Here is a 23,348-nt window from a genome sequence, read left to right on the forward strand (position 1 = left end):
AAATGTAACAATTTATCTAATTTAGTAAATATTAATATTTATATTGTGGGGAATGATATGTTATTTATTAATGAATGCATTAACTGATGGCATTGTGACAAGCCCTTGGTTTCTGAATGCTGTAGTACACCAAGTCCAGACAATTTTGACGACTAAGTTCATTAATGAAGACTTGAGTACTCTTCTTCTTCAAACAGTAATTTTATCCTTGAATAAGGCAGTGAGTTTCAGAAAAGATTCAGTTTTGTTTTATTTTATTATTGTGCACTGGCAGGGCATGAATTAAATGGTAGTTGAGTCTTGAAGTGCATGATCACATGCACGCTCTGACAAGCAGCTTAATGTCCAATGGCTTTTATTATAGGCAGACACCATATAAAGGTGTTTTTTTGCCTGTGCAGAGACCAGGAGACTGCCATTACTTTCCACTCTTCCGTATAAAGTAGAGGAGTGATTTGTTTTACAGCGTGGCACCTAAGGGGCGGGCAAGCAATCTGGAAGAGTGGTCTTCCGTATGTATGTATGTATGTATGTATTTACCCCAAATTTGTGTGTGTGTCCGTCCGTGTCTGTCCACTGCTAATCCTGTCCGTCCGCGGCCAATCTCGCAAACCACTATACCGAGCAGCGCCAATCAGTCAATTTGAAGAAAAGGTTGCTGAGTTATGCCACAGGGTGCTGAACAAGTGCTTGTGAGACAGGTCTTCAGAGTCCAAACAAATTGTTCTTGCTGGTTTTCATTGTCTTTTTATTTTTGCTTACTTTTTTCTCACTTTAAAACAATTCTCCCCTCTCTCTCCTCCTTTGCTTTATGTTTTATGTAAAGCACATTGAATAGCCTTGTTGAAATGTGCTATACAAATCAACTTATACAATTCCCCCCTCCCACATGTGTATACACAGTAGTACATGTTTAGTCTGGGGAGGCCCGGGAGGGTGTTGTAGACAACTACATATCTCCTCTGATACACATGCATTTTCTTCTCAATTAATTTAGTGCCAAATCACCACAAGTTGTCTCAAGACACTTGTGGTGAGCAGAGAACCAGCGTTTACCTTCTGAGTATACATTTGGCAGTTGTGAAAGGATAAACTGCCCCATAACAAGAAAAACCTAGAGGGAACCTGCAGGCTCTAGAGTGGCCATGTCTGGGGTGAAAGAGAGAACCTTGCCCCCCACAAGATAGACAGCAGCAACAAGAATACCATAATAACAAATATTAATAGTCTGCAGTGCAGCAATATTCCATGAAAACCCTCGATACGCAGCCGGACGTCTGCAACTCTGCAATCACAATTCATAGGAGCCTGTGAGACGAGAAAGCACAGAAATTCTGGCGGCATTGACTGGACATGAGTGCATACAGATGGAGAGGGAGAGGAGGAAGGAGTATGAGAGAGGATGGAGATGAAGAGGGAGAGGAGAAGGGTATAGAGAGGGAGGGTTTGGAGAGGGAGAGCAGAATGGAGAAGAGATTACGGAGATGGAAAGGGAATGGGGAAGAGAGGAGGAGAGAGGTGTTGGGTGTGCCATGGGAAGTCTAATATAGCAGCATGGCTATTATTCAAATATTTGTATTTAATACATGTGTGTATACATACAAACACCTACAAAACAGACACTAGTACTACTACTTAATACAAGAAGAAACGGGTACACTAGCAGCATAGCTAAAGGCTAGTTCCAGGCAAGCCTCACAGACCAACCTGGGAGAAGGTTCCGCAGTTGAGGAGCCTGATAGTTAAATCAAATCAAATCCCAGTCTCCACATTGGTGAGCAGGAACTTTACATATGTGCCACCTGGACACCTCCTGCTTTTCATTGTCTAGTAGTGACACCCCCTGTAGGTTTTGTTCAGAGAAAGCTCACTTCTGTGCAGTAAACGTGATGTGTTGGTTATGGGCTATGTGGCCTGAAGGTAAATTCATACTTCAGGAGCAAGTGTTTTGTTTGGGAAGACTCTTGAGTCATATTGTGTTGTGAATGGCACACCGCACGCACAGTGGAAATGTCCACATTTCAACATCTCTTTGTGGCATTTCAGATAGAGGATGAGAACAACATGAATGCACTTTAAAATTAAAACTGTTGTTTCAGATACTGTGGTTGATTCTGAATGTAACTAATCAAGTCCCTTCCATACCTCATATTATATAATTATTCTTGAAAAAGTAAGTGAGAGACCTTTCCAAACAGTAAAAATAAACCCTTTTGTTTTCCCAATTACCTTGAAAAATTAACATAGGTTAATCAATTTCCGGCTACATACCAACCTCACAGATGACTTCATATTCATCCGTTAATTTAGAAATGAGAAATCGCTGTGTTTTCTTCATCCGTTCAGCTGTGAATGTTGTGGTGAGGAATGATTGAAGACTCCTCTGAGATGCTTCCCCACCAGTAAAGCCAAAACTACTTTTGGATTGTTTTGTGAAAATGAAAGTACTCAATCTGGGAGACAATCTTGCTTACAAGCTTAAAGGTAGGGTAAGTGATTTGCTTTGGTTTAAAAAAATAATTGTTAAATAGCTCTACATTCTGATAGTACTCATTGCTATAGAGTGTTTGTTCAGTATTAGGAGTCTCCTTGTATCTCCAGCTCTTTATAAAACAGAAAATGCATTTTCGTTTCAGTTTCAGTTTCATTTCCAATTTTATCCAACCAGGACAGAGAACTCAATCAGGATACAGATTAAACAAGTGAAATTGGAAGTGATGACACTAAGAAATGAGCAGACAAAATTGGAACTGGAACACTATACAAATTAAGCTTAAAAATGGGTACTTTCTCCTGATTGGCTGAGATTTTGACACCTACCGAAAAATGTATTTTCTGTTTATTAAAGAGCTGGAGAGACAGGGAGACTCCTGTTACTGAAAAAACACTCTATAGCAATGATTACTATCAGAATATAGTATTTTGACCTTTTAACAAAATACTTTTTGTTTTGACCAAAAAATATCACTTACCCTACCTTTAAGTGGACTTTGAACAGTATTGCAATCACAGGTCACAGACAAGTGCTGAGGTGAACATTTTACACAACCAAGCTGGCAAAATGACACTCATGTCATTTTATGATTGTATGCCTTAGCTACGCCAACGACAACATTTCCCTTTCCCGTTTCCTATGAACATAAACCCGTCAGTGTGTGAAATATACAACCTTTGTTTAGAATAGGTATAGACCTGAAAGAGAGAGAGAGGGGGCGAGAGACAGAGACTGCATGTGAGACACACAGACACATAATGTAGAGACAGACTTGGAGGTAGACAGGAGAGGTGGAGATTTTTCCACAGCACCATCGTTCTAGGGATGCAACAGTTACTCAAACTAATCGATGTAATTGATGAAAAAAATATAATATTAATTTGGGGATTTTTTTTTATTACGTTTTTTTCATTCCATCTAATTTTTAAATAGCTAAAATAGCCGACAAGCTGGTGAGCTTGTAGATTAACTATTTTCACTAGTTTCATGCGCCACTGTTGTATGATGAAGTAATGGGGCTTAAGAGGTTCATCACAGTCGATTGTAAAAAATATTAGAATGTTTTTACGTTGATTCATTAAATACATTTTCAAAAAATCGCTTCTCGATTATTCGTTTAATAGAAAAAGTAAAAGGACAATAATCGCTGAGAAAATAATCGATTGCTACAGCCCTACATCAGATGTCTGTCAGGAGGAGCCATCAAGGCCCAAACCGGGCTCTCGGGAACACCACAGGGACAGCTGATTGATTCCCTCCTGTTGGATTAATCTAGATAGTTGTGTGTGTCAGGCAGCGTGTGCGTGTGCGTGTGCGTGTGCACGTGCGAGTGTGGGTGTGTGTGTGTGTCTTGTATAGTGTAAGACAGACGGAGAGAAGGGGGGGGTAGAGAGTGAAGATTGAAAGAGATGAGACAGCCTGGACTGGACTGACATGTCTAGAAACGGGTAGGGAGAGAAAGGGAGAGAGACAGTGAAAGAAAGATGAGAGAGAGGTTTGACAGAAAGAGAGAGAGAGAGAGAGAAGTGAGGAGGTTTCTTTGATAGAAATGGAGCTCTAAGGCTCAAGTGATCTACAGCCTGTTTAGGTCCGTAATTCCCAGGGTTCATAGCTCTCTTCCATCAACCCACAGGCAAGCAGCCAGTTGTTTGCTCTCTCTCCCGTCCTTGGTGGTCTTAATTCATCCACTCTTAGGGGAGGTAAAGATGTCTCAGGTCCACCAGCAGTTCATTTGTATTACTTTAAAAAGACAGTTAATAAGTTGCATCCACGCAAGGTTTGCGTAGTGTGGAAAAGAGTTATAATATTTAAAATTGGTGGCCTATGACTGGACAAAATTGTGCCGACAGCCTGTTGTCCTCTCTACTGCTGTGCACTATACATTTCTACAACAATCAGCAAGCTTTGTGAACCTCCCTTCCAGGTTGCCACCTTCTATGTGCAGAAATAAGGGATGCACCGAATGAGCCAAATGAATGGCTCTTTTTAGTGAATGTAGCCAAATGAATTGGCGACATTGAACTGGCTATGCCAAATGAACTGGCTCCTTGAGAAAGTCCATCACGATTACTCTAGCTTTACTAAAGTATAAATACACTCCACTAGCCACTTGCACACACATTAATTCAGGACTGTTTTTTCTACAAGCATCTGATTGAGCCAGCCAGTTTTACAAAGCACCTGTCCTCCGGCCAAGCAGATGGAAATTAAACAAGGCTCTTCTGGACAGTGATGAGAGATGACCAGAATTTCATCAGCGTTGGTACAGCCACAGCAGCTGTGTTGAACACAGCAGGCTGCTGTTTGATGTGGGTTTGTAGGTCATCACAAACAGCTGTGTATTGGTGTCCCTGACAGGACATAGCAGCTATGATACTTTGGTGACAGGAACAGATGTGCACCTTTGCCACAGGTGCTGACAAATCTGGGTCTGTTTTCTTTCTGTGAAGTTAGCTGTGATGACACAATCTAATGTTAGGAGAGAAAAATAATCTGGACTATATGGCTTTGTACAGGCAAATCTGATTGGTTTCTCAAATCAGATTTTAAGGACTGACACTGTTATTTGCAAGTGATCAGATTGATTTGTGTATTCAGGCATCTTGTGACGTGTCGGCGTCACTCGCCAAAAAAAGCACATCTACAAGCTGTGACGCAGTGGAGGTGTGAAGTGCTGGAGATGGCCCATGCCAGCCCCTGGACACTCGACTGATGATAATGGCTCTTTATGAGCATATGTGAGGACACAGTCCGTTGACGCTTTTAAAAGTGCATCACTTAACATGGGACACCTTGCCACAGTTGTGTGACCATACCCGTGTTATCATGTGTGCATCAATTAGCTCGATTTACAAGTGTGTCATCACAATTAGTTTGACTCAGGTGACATACTTAGCCATACCCTACAGTGGTTTAGACTACTGTTAACTTACTATCAATAGAGGATATGCGCATGCTTAAAGTGAATGGCACATCGAGTGGCAAAGAAACATGCAAAATTAGTTTAACATTGTTTAATGTTGTTTAATGCAATCAGATATGACTTTTCTGTTTGGATGCATGGGCTGTCAAGGCCAGAAAGTATTTTTTTGACACTCAGTAGGCATTCCTGCATAACTTCCGGGTTTGATGATGATGTCACACGCATATCCTCTATAGCTAAGGAAGGCTACATTGTTGTTAGACGCTTGTTTCAGTAAGCCTTTAATGGATTATGATTATGTTGACTGTTGCTGTGCTATTTTCATAATAATAATCATCATCATTACTATTATTATGAGCTCTAAAATATTATGTTATTATCTGTACAAACCCCAGGCTACAGGTAGTGGTGACAGTCTTACTAACATGTAGACTTTCCATTTGGTCTAATTAGACTGTTGTTCTATGCCACATGAGAGGCAGGGGTGACAAATGATTTAACGAGCTACGTGGGAAGCCCTAATTACTCTGCAATTAGAAATGTAATTACGGGGTGCTCCTACAGCCTGCTTGCTAGCTAGCTATAGCTGGCTGACTGAGGGAACAGAGACAGAGTGGGTGTCACATTTAGCCGCTGGCTAATCTGTCATATACAGTAGTACACGTAAAGGAAGGCACCGCGACAGATAGGGCACATTGCCCAAAATTGTTGTTTCCTTCGCTGCAGCTAACTGTGCAGGACTCTGTGAGCCTGCTGGGGCCTGTAATCTGTCACAGCTAGGCTACCATGGCCTGATAAAGTCTTACCCAAAGGACAAAATATTTCATGCTCATTCAATAAAATGCACCTCCTATGTTTTCCAGTGACTCAAGGCAGTTTGTATTTTCTAGTAAGATGACACACCCCCTGTATTATTGGCAATTGTTGACACGCAAAGGGGGAATCCACCCTGAATCAGAAATCCTGCGTTATTCTTGTGTCATTGATTGTAATATTAAATTACACCAACTGATTATTTTACAGTACTGTTAACAGTTCTAAAATGTAAAATATCTAGCTTGTTCTTGTTTAGGAAAAGGTGTTCTAATATTCATAAATATAGATTCAACCATATCCAAGGTCATAGGGATTCATGATTTTGTAAGCCTGAAGGTGCACATTTGTCATTTTGGCTGCCCCTTCCAAAGGGAGGTCAGAGTGCAAGTTCAACTACAAACTGGTGCACCTGGAGGAGGTGGTATAAATTTATCTTATCCAAAAGAAACTTTATTAGGGCAAACACCTAGTGTCATGGAGGACCAAATGTTTGACCTTCCAATTACAGGACAGTCTCTTAATATCATTTTGTATTCCTCTGCAAAAGAAGTCAATGAATTTAACCATCTTATGAACCTAATCTTTTTTACCTTTTCTTTACCTAAAAGAAACGGCAGCAAGCACAGGCCAGTTTCAGTTTGAGCAATGAGTGAGCACATTGTTCACATTTTGGGGTCAGCAATCATGCCATGCTTGCAGGCTGTGATTGTGGGGCATTAATGAGACGCTACCTTGTGCCAATGGTGACAGATGAAGTCTAAGTGGGCATAGCCCGACTAACCTAACCCTGGGCTCTGGATGACCTGCCAGCCTACAGGCATCACTGCCATCCTCCTGCCCAGTCAGCATGCTCTGCTGCCATGTTGTGCCATTCCCTTTACAAGTTTTAACCCATTAAAACCGGGAAAGCATCTGTGTCATTTTATTGGTTGGCTATTAAAGAATAGTAGATCTCCAAGCTCATAGCGCGTCACTTCGCATGTCTCCTTGACAGGTTTGCGCACCACTAATATAGCGACATAGGCGTTTCAGAAAACTGTTGGGATTTAGAAGACATTTTTACAATCAACAGCATGTTGTGTTTTTCCAAAGTAGATACTGTTCAATGTGCTGCGAATTGCTGTTTGAAGAGTTATTGCAGGGCAGCAATGGCTCAGGAGGCATCGCTGCTTCGATTCCCTGCTCCTGCTAAATTTGTGTCCTTGAGCAAGACCTAAACTGCTTATTGGGCACTGTTCAATAATTGCCCACTGTTCCTCATAGTTATAATGGGTTAACGGCATATAGGACAAATTACAGGTATGTGCATACGTACTTGGCCAATATCCCAACAACAGCTAAACAGGACTTATTTATAAAATATGTTCGTTATTGATGCCTTGGGTTTCATGATACAAGAGTTACTGAGCTACTGTATGTCTTAGTATTTCTTTATATAGTCACTTAATATGACTGTTGAGGTTGTTATCTCTCTATAAGTTGCCCTAAAGCAAAATGTATTAGTGACCTAACAACCTTAGGTGTGCCTTGTGCATAGTTCAATTTGGCATGTGGTACTGGGTAGTGTGTTTTAAGTTTGTTTTGGTATTTTCAGCACCCTCTGGTGGACAACTTTGCAGACATAGATGAAGAACCACATTTAAAACACATTTGGGATCAGACTTTTAATTGGACTTAAATTCACATAAATAACATTGGTTCATATATTTTTTTTGTAATTATACAATTTTATATAATATATATTTCCCCCTATGATTTACATTCCTTTCTGGCTAAAAGTATCTTTAATATATCTATGGAAACAGAAATCCTTATGTGACTGCAACACATTGCTCATTTTGTGCTGTTCGTGAAGGTCCAAATACCAAAAGGAGAGGAGCGCATTTCTCTTGAGTTGTAAAAAATAATTTCCCAATGAACGCAAACGGAAAAGTGAAGAGGAGAATCTATTGCATTTTCTAAGGTATTTCACTGCACTACAATCAGTGTGTAGCAACTGAAAATCATCCACTGTATATATTTTACTGTTTTGAAAAAGAAAAGCACTGCAAACTACCTGACATGTATGGCAATGAGCAAGTCTGAATGTTCACTTTTGATGGGATATTATTTGCAGATATGAATCAATGATCAATCCAAAATCAGAAGAAAACCCAACCCCACAGGAAATAAGGTAAAATGAACCAGGAGTGAGGTCACATAGACATGCAGTGACCTGGCCAACACTTGTATAAATGAGTTCCACTTTGTCTGTCCAGATCACAAATCAATCAACACATAACAACAATCCCTTCCGTCAGAAGCTTTTCAGTCAATCTATCACTTGAATGGTCAAGACTGACAAAGTGAACAGCGATGAAGTACTGTAAATGAACGTGAAAACGGAAGGAAAAAGTTACCATGTGGCTTTTTGTTTTGTTTTGTAAGCAAGTGAACAGGTATTACAAAAATGTCACTGTATTTCCCATGAAAGCTAACTTTATGGGATGGACCTGACTCAATTAAGGTGACATATCAATCATCATGTAACTACAGTAGTAAGTAAATCATTTGAGTCCTTATTGGCAGAGACTTGCTGATCTTAAGCTGCAAAGTAGAAATATGACAGAACATTCAGCATTGAAACAATACATACAATACAGTTACCCACTGATAGAGAGTGAAGATGGCCATGGGTCATCAGTAGTATGAACGTGTTCTCTGGCTTGTACACATACACATGGAATCCAACCAGGCTGCATGTAAAAAAGAATAAGCAAACATTTTTAACAGAACCTCAGGTATCACATGGATGGATCCTTATCCTTACTATACATAGCCTACCTGCATATACAGCAGTGCACGTTTGATTGTCTGACACTAACCAGCTACCTGAATATCAAACCGGAGAGATATCATACCTCACACAAAGGCTATCAAATGTTAATTTAGAGTAGTGGTTTTCAAAGTGGGGCCCGGGGACCACCGGGGGTCCTTGAAGGGGTTCCACAGCTAAATTATTGTAACTCAGAGAGTCTACAAATGGAACCAAATGGACACTTTCGGGTCCATTTGGTTACATTTGTACACTCTCTGAGTTAAAATGGTCTGTGGATGGTCTGAATGCATACCAAACTCAGTTCCGTAAAATTAAAACGTTTGAGAACCACTGATTGGGCTGGGTTCTAAGTGTTGGTGGACTAGCAGTGGAATGTGCAACAAGTGTTCAAGATCAAGTGTGTACAAGTGTGTCAGTGACTGATGGCAAACATGACCTGGTGATGAACATTAACAAGATGCTTAGATTTCACATATTTCCTAGCGTGGGATCCTACAATGTATCATGCATTACCACGTCAAAGTCAAACCGAACTAAACATGTTTACAGTATGTACGTGTGTGTGTGTTTGTATGTTGGTACGTGTGTGTTTTTAGCAAATCCCGGAGGAAAACACGTAATCATGCCATGATATCAAGACTGACGGCTAAAGCGTTGACCCCCTCCTTCCCTGAATAGAGTGAACTTTTTTATGCATTAGTTTATCATCATTTCATTGTGATAAAAATGGCATAAATGTCATAATCGTATCCCTTTTCTATACAAGTTATATTCGCTATATGCTATATAAAAAATCTATGGGGAAGGAAAGCAACCATGCTGCCACTGGTACTTGCGTTCAAAACAGTGAGAAAAGGCTTCATTTGGCCAAAGTGTATCTGAGATCATATTGCAGTATGCATCAAATCATACATAATGGGAAATCATTTTCCGTACACAAGCAATATTCCTTTATTTATTGTATTTGTTGGCTGCCAAAGACACAATTAAATTATAGTAACTTCAAATTATTATTATAGTTTATAGATTGCAGTTTTGTAATAGTAGTTTGGCAAAATGTCTGTTCTGTTAAATTACATGCATTAAATTTATCAAGACCATTTTGTTATCTGTTAAAGAGAATGACTATGGACTTTCTCAGGAATGAACGCCGACACCAGGGGGAGCTACTTCTCCCTTACCTCCCCTTTTCAGCCCTGCCAAAATTCAGCCCCATTTCTTTTTTTAAACACTCATAGAGGGTAGATAGTGTCAATCTAAAAAGTGCATCATGAATACATTGCGTTCAACGATAAAAGCAAACCATGTCATTTCTATCATAAATTAATCAACACTTTTTCCTGTACGGTTCAATAAACATCTTATGATACAAGACGAGTAGTCACATGTGTGTGAGTCAACCTCCTATTATTTTGTTAATATTCAGAAACAACAAAACACTTCCTGAACATCAGACGGTCAACAACGGGCAACCTTTAAGCCAAAAGGAAACCACAATACACAGCTGGGTCAAATCTGGGAGTAAATTATGAATACGGACAATTTAGTTAGGACCAGTTATAGCTGTTGAAGGTATGGCACATGCACAGTGAGAACAGGAGTGCAGCTGTACACTCTTTGGCACCAAATATAGGTCCACAGCTGACACTGGGTAGCATTAGCAAGATGGGAACCTCTGGTCAAGAAAGTAAAGTAGGCTACTGGAAGGCACTACTATAGCTAACAGCTAATTCTCAGCATGTGCATGCTTCAAATTGCATAAAAGCATCACACAACATGGTTAGCTAACATTTTAAGCAGTGCCCCAATCACTCAGAGTGGAATACTATACAGTTGCACCTGTATCCCTTGCGTTGACATTGATTTCTCTCGCACTCCACCTCCTACTCTTTGGCCTCTTGCTAGAGAGATATCAGAAATTCTCACTGTATATATGCTGTACCAGCAAACTGTGATGTGTTAATACAATGACATACTCTCTTTGTTCTTCCTTCTAAAGTAAAAATAAAAAAGGAAGATTTAATCAAGACAGACCAGAAGTCCAGCCCTGTCCAATTGAGTAACCAACCCCTCTTCCTCAGCGACGACAGGCCATCTGATGAATCGGGGGTTGACTGGAGACTATAATCTTTCAACCCTCTTGCCAACAGTATGCCATTCAGTGATGAATCTTCGGAGCATTAGGCGGTTGCTAGCGTATTGGATTTACAATTGCTGGACCAGTATACGACTCTCCAAACCTTTCCTCATCCATAGGGTAGAAAGAAAGAAGTCCACACTTAAAAATGGAGGGTATAGCAGAATTCAGTCTCATTGACAGTGTCTCCCGGCTTCCAGGCCCAGGAGGGGTCTAATTGGCCATTGCAAGAGGCCATCAGCTAGGCTTTTCTCAGTGGCACGACTTCATCCCGGACACATATGGGGACTCTTGACGGCACAGGCCCATCTGCTGCTCTTGCTGGTCCAGAGTGCTGGTGTCAACAAAGTCAGGAACGGGCAGTCCGGACAGGATCATGACTGACTTGTTCCAGATCATGAAAGTGGGTGCCACCGGCAGCAGGAAGGAGATGTCAAAGGTGTGGAGGTGCTGCGAGTTCATGGCATCGTAGAAGGACAGTGTGTTGTTGTCGTAGTCCAGCAGGACGCCCAGCCGCCTCAGCTGGAGGCTGGCCTCCACCAGCATCTCCTTCCCGTTGTGGCGCACCACAAAGTTGTTATTGCAACGTGAGAACACCCATGAGGACGAGTTCTTGCCGCTCCACTCGTTTTTGGGGGCGGATTTGTAAGCCACGCCGATTGCGTACCTGCAGGTGATCAGAGAAAAGAAACGGAATCAGTTGGTTAATCACAGTATGCAGTTCACATAAGAGGGATTTGAATCACAATCTACTCTGTGTTTCTTACTCCTGTAATGCCATTGGCAACTGAATTTCAGTAAAGGTCTTCCCCTGCACTCATAACAGTCGTGTGTGTGTGTGTGTGTGTGTGTGTGTGTGTGTGTGTGTGTGTGTGTGTGTGTGTGTGTGTGTGTGTGTGTGTGTGTGTGTGTGTGTGTGTGTGTGTGTGTGTGTGTGTGTGTGTGTGGCATATGTGTCTCACCACGTGGACGCTCCTAGGAGAACCTCCCAGTAGTGGCAGCCACTGTCAATGAAGACGTTTCCGGCTGCACCGTAGGAGCCTGTGCCACTGAAACGCTCCGGTGTGTGGCTCTTTTTGAGCGAGCTCTCGTCCTTCTCCATGGTCAGGCAATCGTTGGACAAACGCAGCTTCTTGTGGGCTGTCTTAGGGTCTAGCTTGAAGGGCTGGCCTGGGTGTGCAAAGCAGAGGAGGGAGTGAGTTGTTTGTCAAGACAGATTAAGAGGCAGGAGGCTAATTCATTCATTCAGGAAAGATGCATAGCCAGATTTTGTCAGGAAAGTCTGTTTTCAGATATGCAATGGCTGTTTGTTTCTTAAGGCAGTGGAGGATTAAAAGTTAAAGATACAGAATAACAAAAGCAATCAAGAGGTATAAGAAGAGAAGGAAGGAAGAGAGCAATAAAGAAAGAGAAGGGGAAGAAGAGGAGGAAGAATAAGAGAGTGATAGAAAAGTAGCAAGTGGGCTGAGAAGTGTGCACGAGAAGACCCAGGAACAAAATAGAATGAATGAAATGTAGAGGTCTATAGAGGTTCTAAAATGTCAGAGCCTTCTGAAAGCCTTTGGTAAAAACATTCCCTAATAGGAGGGCAAGCCACCCGATACTCCTGTCCTCTGTAACTCCCATCAGAGAGACTTTGGAATTAGTCAGGGGAAATTGCCTTCACTTCCATGGCAGCAGCCGTCAGTGGTCGGTCGATTCAGCAGAAGCATTACTGTCATTTGCAACAATTCAATTCCATATGACACCTGCAATTTGGATGTAATGGGTGGAAAAATAAGTAGGGGAGAAACTAAGTGAACGACAGAGAGAAGAGTTAAGTGGAGAACTTAAGGGGAGGTTGAGGAAAGATTGTTTTGTGCCTGTGTGTGTCTCTCTGCAGGCTGTTGGGAGGTCAGCTGTGTACCTTCCAGTCCCGACATTTAACTGTGACACCTCCAGCCTCTCTGAGCCCCCTGCGGCTTAATGAACGATACAATGAGGACCCCACCTCCCCCCTCTCCCTAATATTCATCCTGGTCTCCCTATTTCACCCTCTTCTTCCCATTCACTCTCTTATCCTCTGTATCCCTCCAACCTCTTTCTCTCGCCCTCTTCCTATAATCCGCATGGTGAGTGTGTGTTACTGCGTGTGGATATGAGACGACGGGGCCAATGTGCTGCTGGCAGCCAATTACATTAATGCGCTCTCTTCTTTGAACTGCTTATCGCTGCCAGCACAGCCACTTCCAAACACTGGGGCTCTGTCATGCCTTTCCAGGGGATGGCTCCTGAGAGCCGGGGCTGGGCCCCGAGATTGGGGAAAGGAAACACGTGATGCAGGACAAACACATATACACACACACACACACACACTCATCCGAAATATCAGACACAAAAAAATGTTTTCTCTTCTGTTAAAAGGCATAGGCATAAAGCAATAACACGGACCAAGTGGAAAGGTTATATGAGAAGCCTGGTAGGTTTCTGGTCAGTAGCACCACTAGAAGCACCAGGCACCGTGCGGATGGCACCACGGTGCCAAGGGGGCACTAAAATGAGCCACGCCGATCATCATAATAACGGAATGATTTATTAATTAATTATTTTATTTAAATGTAAGATTAAAAACACAACTACAATGAGGAACCATAGCATTAGACCATTACAGGCAATAAGATAAGCCTAGATACTGATATTTTCTCCGACTAAATAATCACGATGTGTGTGTGTCCTCAAGTTGTGTGCCCATGTGGATCTGCTCAGAGCTGAAGCTGCCCCTCCTCCCCGCCCGGTCTGGCAATGAGTGAGCACGAGCAGTGTGCATTTGTTTTGAAATTTATTTCATTCAATTCATTTGAAAATTAAGAAGTGAGGAAAAATGAACAACAATCAAGGGCAGAGAAGAGAAAAAATAAGAAATTGCAAGATGAGGCTCAAGCCTCACTTGCAGGTACTGTATGACAAATGGCAAAAGTAGCCTATCTACATTCTGAAAATTATCGTGATGTGGCACGTTGACCACAAAAAAAATATTATGCTTCGGGCACCCAAATGGCCAGCAATGGCCCTGTTTCTGGTGTAATGAAAATGTAAAGGTCGGAAGTTTGGCGTAAATGGCACATTTCTATCACAGGGGAACAAGTAACTCAGTCAGTAGACCACTCGCCTTTGAAACCGCAAGGTTCAGGGTTCGATCCCGGTCACCACCAACTAAGCATAGGCTTAGGTAACTAAGTTCTTCAGTAAGTACTGGGAACTGGCGGTAAGTGTGGCACTCCACCTCAGCAACCCATCTCCCAGGAATCTAGGGCATTGAAAAGGGGATAGACTCCCTTGTTGGCCTGATACTAATCTGAGTTCCCAGAAGTTTTCGCCAGCTCTCGCATACAAACGGGAGGGGCGAGGAACTTCTGGGCCAGAGCCCTGGTATTTGTGCGCGGGATGTAGCTTACGCTCAGAATCTGAGCGGACACGCCTCTTACCGGTCTGAGAGCTGTGCAACTCGTTTAAACAGTCCGACGAGAAGCAAACAGCAGTACACAACAATGGCGGCCGCAATTTCTCAAGGAGAAATTGCTTCCCGTCGCTCCTATTTATATGCAACACCCACTGCATGTGGATCCCGCCCCCCTTTCTTCATTGGCTATTGATTTGAATCAGAACGCAGTGGCCGCGCCCCTGCTGTACATGCTTTGGGGCGAAGCCTCCCAGACTAGCCTGATACTGACAATATGAATCAAATGTGTGACCATACTGCACAAGTGTGTTACTAAGGTGTTGTTAGTGAAGAATAAGATGTTATGATGACCATCAGCAGGGTTGGTTCTAGTGCAACACCGGTCTCATAAAAAAAAAAATGAGACCGGTAGGTAGACAGGAAGCGGGGACAGAGAGATGGGGAGTGACACGCAACAAAGGCCTTCGGGATCGGGACTTGAACCTGTGACACGCTGTAAGGCTATATTGGAGCCTACATGTAGGTGCTCGGACCGCTAGGTCAGCGGTTCAGGCCTTACCGGTCTCTTTTGGACTGTTCTCCGTGCACATGCACAATAAATGATTGTTCAAGCCTGGTATGAGTTGATGTTGACAAAGACATGGCTGTATTGTGTTAACCCATTATGGATCTGCTACTTTTTATGCTTTTGTGACGCTGTAGTATGATCAAGTAGGGCGTTAATTTACGAAAAAACAAAATGTTAAAATATGCGATAAGAGGTGAAAAACCTATGTTGCTATAGAGCTAAAATGTATAATGACACAGATGCTTTCCCGGTTTTAATGGGTTAATGCTATGGCTTGAGTCTTAAGTGGGAAACAACGTTAATTAAACAGGACCTTTTCAGTTAAGCACAGATAGCTTTAGCATGGGATATCCCCCAGGCAGACAACCAACTTGCACGTTCACAAGCCAGAACACACCAGAGACGTGTCGTGTATTCTGCTCACATCATAGCATAACCTGGAGGGATGATTGATTTGCAATTATCTATTTAGTTGTTGGTCAACTGAGGATAGACTAATTAAACCTCATAGCCTGGAGGGACCAATGCTCTGTAATTGGCTAGTCTGTTGTTAGGTCAACTGGCTGTAACTTCCACTGGTGTAAAAAGTACTCAATTTCTTTACTTAAGTAGATATACTCTGTTACAAGTAGAAGTCCCGTCCGTATTAAAAATGTACTTGAGTAAAAGTATCGGCATCAAAATATACTTAAAGTACCAAAAGTAAAAGTACTCATTGTGCAGAATGTCCCATTTCACAAGTAAAAAAAAAATAGTCGATCTACAAGCTATATATGGCTGAAGTGGTTACGGCTGGTGTGTTTTGTAATAATAATAAAAATCAACAAAGTAACTCAAGTTTTCAAATAATTGCAGTGGATTGCCTCTGAGGAGTATTGAAAATTGGAAATACTCCAGTAAAGTTAAAGTAACTCAAAATTGTACTTAGAACATTACAGTACTTAAGCAAATGACAGCGACGCGACGCAACCGACGCTACCGACGCCGTCAGTAGCGTTTCGACGCTGGCATGGCAACGTCGAGGTCGGTTTCGGATCTCGCTGTCTCTCAATGTACTTCCACTTTCCACTGCTGGTAACTTCATCAGTCAGTCAGTCAGTCAGTCAAAGACATGTCTGTCTGTTGGGCTGGCCCTGAAGATGCAAACAAAGAGGATATGGGGAAAAGAATGTTGGAGGCCACTTGAAAAACGTGCTTTCAATCCCACTTTATTCCACAGGGTCCTTAAAAAGTTGAAAGTCTTGAGGGAGGATAGTATCTGCGTAATAGACTTTATTTTTCAATTCAGCCAATTTCACTTGTGCTTCTTCCTTCCTGGTGCACCTTCCTTTTCGGGTGCTCGAGGATAGATTGAGAAGACTGAGTAATGAGGGAGATGGAGAATGATGGAAAATTTCTGAACAATTATTGCAGCTGAAAAAGTGACATCAAAGATGCATGGTGCTGTCTAACACTGTCTTGTATCTCCACAATGGTTCTATATGTCTTCACTGCACTCTGGAGTTATTCCATACCATTTGAAATCTGAAATGCACTGTTGTACATGGATAAGTGTGTATCATATGCTCAGAGAGATTATGACCCTTACCTTGTATTGCTTACCATCTCCAAATATCTACCATCTTTCTTTCCTATTCTCTGATTTTCTGTTGAATTCTTTCCATTTATTATTTGGTCCTTAACTTTTCCATCTTCACCTAGACTCTCATGAGAATAACGCTCAAACCCTGAAAACACAATCATTTCAGAACGGGGCTCTCGGTACAGTGGTGCACATTTGGTTTTAGAGTTTGGTTATGACTGAAGAGCCCATAGGAGGTGCAAGAGTAGGTTTGAGAATGTAGAAAGTGTGGAAAATAAATATTTTCACAGTCAGTAAGATTGCTTAATATGTGTGTATTAGATGATGCCCTACTAATTTGATGTTATGGGTAGATTCTTAAAGATGGAGCACATTTTCTTAAAGCCTTCACCACCCTAGAGTCCCTATTCTAGGACTATATAACATTCACAAAAATAGCAGATCTACAAGCTCACAATGTGTCACAATACATTGGCTTGCATATCAGCTATTTTAGGCGGAGAGATTTTGTGTAGAGGTAGAAAATGAGAGGGCCAAGGAAGCATACACCACTGGGGGAGCCCGGTCAACAACTTGTATAGGATTTAAGTGGTTAATACAGGTGTATTTTACTCCAGTACATTTTTCTATTTTCTTTCTTTTTCTCTCTTTCTCTTCCTTCACATCTGTTTATCATCTTTATCTTTTCTCCCATTGTTTTCCGCTTCTTCTCCTTCCTTGTCATTCGTCCCCTTGGAGCCCCTTCACTTCTCCTCTCCTCTGTTTACTTTGGGGGCTGGGTTGGTAGCTTGAGGCCTGTCACCAGAGATGCATGCTGGGTAAATATTATCACAGGTCCTTTAACAGGAAGTAGAGAGACATGCCTCTCGGGTGCCCTGTCATGTGATATGTTCTGGCTGAATTTTCTGGCACAGTGCATGTAATATGTACACTGTATATTGTCGCTGTAGAGTGGAAGTTCCAATGGATCCAATGTAGTTATTATTTAGTCACAAGCTCTTCTTAATACCTTTCATTGGTTAAATATTTTAAAACACACTTCAGCTTTCACTTTCAAAATTGTTCAAAAATAGCAAGAATTGAATATCTACAGTACAAGCTCACCACGCGCACGACAGTCAAGCGACAAAGTACTGTAGGTTGTTAATGACCAAACATAAAAAGTTGAAATATGGACATACAAGGTTTCTGCCCCCAACGATATTATACAGTGGGCCAGCACGCACACATGCACGCACGCACGCGCGTACACACACTCTGTATATACTGTATACAAATACACGTAATCTGTATGTACTGTGCACTCACATGCATGCTCATGCACCTGGACTTACTGAATGCAACACTGCCAGTCTGCACGCACGCACGCACGCACGCACGCACGCACGCACGCACGCACGCACGCGCACACACACACACACACACACACACACACACACACACACACACACACACACACACACACACACACACACACACACACACACACACACACACACACACACACACACACACACACACACACACACACACACACAGGTGGGCGCACTGTCAGTAGCCGCTATTTTTCATTCACATAGAAATGCCCCAAATAGGCTCATATCGTGTCCACAGTCGAGTGTTTGTCTGGAAATGCGGTTGCTGTATAGAGGAGGACCAATTTCACTTCCCCAAGAATAGCTTCTATTTTCCACATAGACTGACACCATTTCAGAGATTGACAGCCTGGCCTCTACAAACAAACAGCACGAGGTACATAAAGATGGAATCATTCCTGAATTTAACTTGATAGGCCATTCTGACTGATGCCACAGTCTAACACCACCACCCAGGGATTTTCATATTTTCCAAACTGGGAACAGATGTGAATGTTTACAAGCTTTGTATTACAGGAAGGGTAATAGGTTACCGTCTATATGCCTTTTCATGGGCTTTTTATGTGTGTGAAATGTTCATGTGTATTAACTGCTTTATTTTAAGAGGCTTGTATGATGGAAGGACATCCTGATATCTGTCAAGGGGCTGTCCCAGTGTTTTTTAGTTCTGGAAATCAAGAAAATGTATAATGTGTACACATGGGAGACTGGCTTTATCACAAAACTACTTTCACATGCATAGATAAATGACTAATACATCAAAGCATTTTGCACAATAGGAGATCAGCGTCATCAGTACATCACATGACAGTACAGATGGTCTAAATTCAAATTAGTTGTTTCTGTTCCAATTTGACATTTAAATTTCCTTTTGTTCCTCTGTCTTTATTCTTAGTTGATATGAATTCATTACAAAGCCAGCTGCCAGACAGGCAATTAGATAACATAAACAGTTAACATTCCACTAAAGGCTGCCTCAATTAATGTGGCTTCCCATTCTATATGCCGTCTGACTAATACGACAAAAGCCTGCTTGCTTAATTCAATTTCATGTTTCAGTACGACCAAATGTACAGTCCATCACACTGCTTTAACCTATTAAGACCTGGGACGCATCTGTCTCATTTTTTTATTTGAGCTAATAAGCTTTTTTTTTTACACTTTGGCTATTTTTGAAAAATCAAGAAAATGTGTGCAAGTCTTTGAATATATATATTTTTAAAGCGAACATTTGTAACTCAAATCTTTGCTTCTGGGGGTCCCTGGAACAAAATATTTTGAGATGGGGGGCCAAATACATACACTGTATACATTTTGGGGTCCTTGACATGAAAAGGTTTGAAAACCACTGACATAGCAACATGAGTTTTTTCAAAAAACTGTTAGGATTTACAAGACATTGTAGAATCGGAACCTCAGGCCTTAATGGGTTAAAATCAAACATAATGGCTCTTATCTTGTGGCCCAGAAAAAAGGCTGTTACATACATTTGTGTGAATATGAAAAGCATGCTTCGGTTTGTATTAAGCAGTAACATGTTGTGCTAATTAACAACAGTATGTAATACATTTCATTACAAGAAATCCACATTTTAATGAAACTACTGCTGGCTTGTGTATAGTACACGCTGCTTCTTCCTTCGTTCACAGGCTGATGAAGAGGTAATGTCATCTATCTGTCTGCATCGTGACTGACAGTAGGCCTACACAGTAAAATCCCAGTGTGGCCCATACAGGTCCACTTGGTTACATTTGAACACTTTTTAGAGTTAAATTAACACTAAGCATTACATGGTAAAAATGCCATACTATGGTAAAGCCCTTGGGGACTGCAGGCCACAAGGGCTGCAGACACTCGTCTCTGCAAAGAGCTATTTGATGTCTCCTCTCCTGAACCCCACTTCCTACATGCCACACCTCTCTCACTTTCAATCTGTCACCCTCCACCTTTCTTCCCCATCTGCCTCTCTTTTTCCTCCTCTTCCCTCTTTGGAATTCAGTCATGTGAGGACCTGGTCATTTTGCTGGCAGCAGCTAAAGAGGTCTCTCTGACATGCACGCACACGCACACACACACACACACACACACACACACACACACGCACACGCACACGCACACAAATACAAATACAAATACAGTACATGCACATATCCACACCACACATGGGGTGGCTGTGGCTCAGGAGGTATAGAGTGGTCAGGCTGCCTAGGAACCAGAGGGTTCCCGGTTCAATCCCTGGCTCATCATGGCTTCACGACGAAGTGCCAATTGAGCAAGACACTGACCTGCTTCCGATGTGGGTGGTGTCTCTTGTATGGTTGCCTCCACCATTGGTGTATGTGAATGTAATCCACAATTTGACTGTACAAACCCTTTATACTTCGTTGACTAGGGTCCCCAAGAGGTCTATTCTTTGTCCACTCATTTTCTCCCCTACACCAAATCTCTTTTTGCTGAATTTTCACCTACAGTATTATGACATGCTCAGAATAGGGACACTAGGGTTGAAGTGGTTAAAGCGCTATGGATAAAGTCGCTATAGAAATGCAGACCATTTACATGCATGCACTCACACATGCATGCACACATATTACAGGATGGAGCACTCTCTCCACAGCAACATGTTTAATTCATGTGTGTTTGAAGAACCTGGGCGACGTTTCACATGTCTGTATTACTGCAGAGAGAGATATAGCATCCAGTGAGACTTGGAGCTCTTGGCATGGCGTGACTTTGCTATTGCAACTGTGGAATACATCATCTTGAGTTGTGCTGGGTGCAAAGAGCTGGTCTTGGTCTTAATGGGACCTGAAGTCAACCTTGGACTTCACAACATGATTTTCATTTTACACAAGTCTTTAAATAGTGTATATATATACATATATATATATATGTGTGTGTGTATATATATATATATATATATATATATATATATATATATATATATATATATATATATATATATATATATATATATATATATATATATATATATATATATATATATATATATATATATATATATATGGGGTTGAGGGGGGATGCCCTTAACATTGAAGTCTATAAGACCACCTCTGTGATTTTCTTAAGTGAACTGCGGATCGCTCCGAAGGGGCGGGCCTCCACGGGACTCTTGCCGCTGAGTATGACATTCGGTAGGTGGTTTGAAGAAATAACTTTTGGTGTAAAACCACACAATGGTCAGCTTTTAGAGCTACATGGTGGTACGTGGTAGAATCAACATTTTCTCTGTCTTTCTCCCAGAATCGTACATACAGTTGAGAGCCGACACTGTTTTCACTAAAACACCCCCCCCCCCCAATCTTGTCAGGCTACCCCCCCCCCCCCCACACACACACACACAAACACACACGACTTTGAAAGTGTTCGGGTGACATTACATTGACTTACTGTACATTCATTCCATAATGTATATCCTTATCCCTCACCCTAATCCCAACCTTCATTCTGACCTCTTGAAGCTTCTGTAAAATCTCTAACCCAACAAGTTTGTCTTCTATCTGACATGCCAACTCCAATCAACTGGTTTCATGTCCAACCAGTTGTCCCCAAATGCTGCCTATACGTGAGGAACACACACTCAAAGCCTGTGTAAATGTGTATGGGATTATAGTAAGCATGTAAGGGGAGAAGAGGCCTGCCACACTTACTCTGCATGACTGTCATGGCAGCATGAAGTGACAGTTTTACCTCTGGGAAGAATAGACAGATGGTATAAAATGAGAATGGGAGGGGGGCAGAGAGAGCTAGAGGGGGAGAGAGATGATATGCCAGATCCAAGGGTAACGGAAAAGAAGAGGAGAGAGGGAGGAGCGGAGAGATGGGAGATACAGTAGGAGAAGCATATGAGGGTTTGAGGACAGCACATGACACTGGTCTGGAGAGTATGATCTACCAGGCATGTGGCATTGCCAAATGAAAATAATAAGCTTTATTTGTGTTAAGAACCCTTCATAAAAGGCAGCTTTACCACCTGCCTCTGAGGTGGTTTTTAACCAAATATGTCGTTTTGTTTTACCTTTCTGTAAAATGGTCTTTACACTGCACCTGCTGCTACCCCCACCTGCATATGATGCTAATGTTTCAAAATAACCTGTACATACACACCTACATATGCCAACGTTCTAAATATCATACTGTATGTAACTGTATTCGGTATGTATAGATCTTTATTTGTTCTATTTAACTCTTTCCCTTTGATCTCACTCTATAGTACCTCTATCCTCTCTATTCTCACGGAATACTGTATTGTATTTGCACATTCGTCTAGATTTTCATCAGGTCATTACAGTAGCTGACATTTTCCAAAAAAATCAAGAGTATCAAAACAATTCTAATAACGTTCAAATGATTAAAAAAAGACTTCTATGCTCACTTATTACCTATTTCATTAGAACAAAGGGGAAGCTTATCAAACTGCTTTACTACAGAATAGCCTACCGGCATGCTAAAAATGTCATCAGCTTCAGCAGCAGCACTTTGCTTCAGATAAACACGTTTGCCAAATGGCACGCAAGTCACCACTCTGCTTGGTATTATGCTGCCATACCAGCATAATTAGCTGCATTCAAGTTGTTTCACGTGTATCATTCGGATGTACTTTGACAAAGTACCTCTTTTGAACAGCCCCACACACGTGTGATGGATGAGTTTCCGGGAATCTGTGCTACTTGTCACAGTATTCTGTGCGTTGCAAGCCCACGCTAGAAATATGATGAGCTTAGGCTAAACGCCCTGGGAGCCTGTCATCCCACAAAAACAATTGTGACAGCTAAAACCTCCAATCTACTAGAGAGAAAGAGTCACGTCAACTGCTGGGTAAGAACTTTGGGTACTGTGCTAAAAAGCTTGGATGCTGGAGCTCATGTGGCGGCGGTCTCTTGAGGGGGCCGTCTAATAAGCCTATAAAAGTGAGATGTTTTTTGATCAGTTTAGTTGTGACCCATTTTCAATATTCCAGCAACTCCCTACTCTGTGTCTTGTCTGCCAGAGAATGTCTGACTCTCTGGAAGCACTTCCATCTAAATAGAAAATCCAGTGAGTAAAGTATGGATCTATCCATTATATGAGAGGGAGAGAGGGAGAGAGAGCGAGAGAGAGAGAGAGATGCATCACCCACACTAGCCATGTGTATGCATGAGCGCAGGTGAAAACAACAAGCCTATGAGCTGCAC

At 41.8% G+C, this 23,348-nt stretch overlaps 1 protein-coding gene across 3 annotated transcripts in view; it reads right to left on the reverse strand.

Moving 5' to 3' along the window:
- Positions 1-7,888: 7,888 nt before the first annotated feature.
- Positions 7,889-23,348, reverse strand: part of mid2 (midline 2) — a 103,209-nt gene continuing 87,749 nt past the window's right edge. For all 3 annotated transcript variants that reach the window (XM_084041953.1, XM_084041951.1, XM_084041952.1), the window contains 2 exons: positions 12,151-12,358; positions 7,889-11,855 (listed from right to left, as the gene is read on the reverse strand). In XM_084041953.1, coding sequence (XP_083898079.1) covers positions 11,441-11,855; positions 12,151-12,358 — 623 coding nt within the window. In that variant the 3' untranslated portion in view covers positions 7,889-11,440. The remainder of the gene's footprint in view (positions 11,856-12,150; positions 12,359-23,348) is intronic.

This window comes from Gymnoscopelus microlampas, assembly GCF_963454915.1.
Source record: "Gymnoscopelus microlampas genome assembly, chromosome: 18".
NCBI lineage: Eukaryota > Metazoa > Chordata > Actinopteri > Myctophiformes > Myctophidae > Gymnoscopelus > Gymnoscopelus microlampas.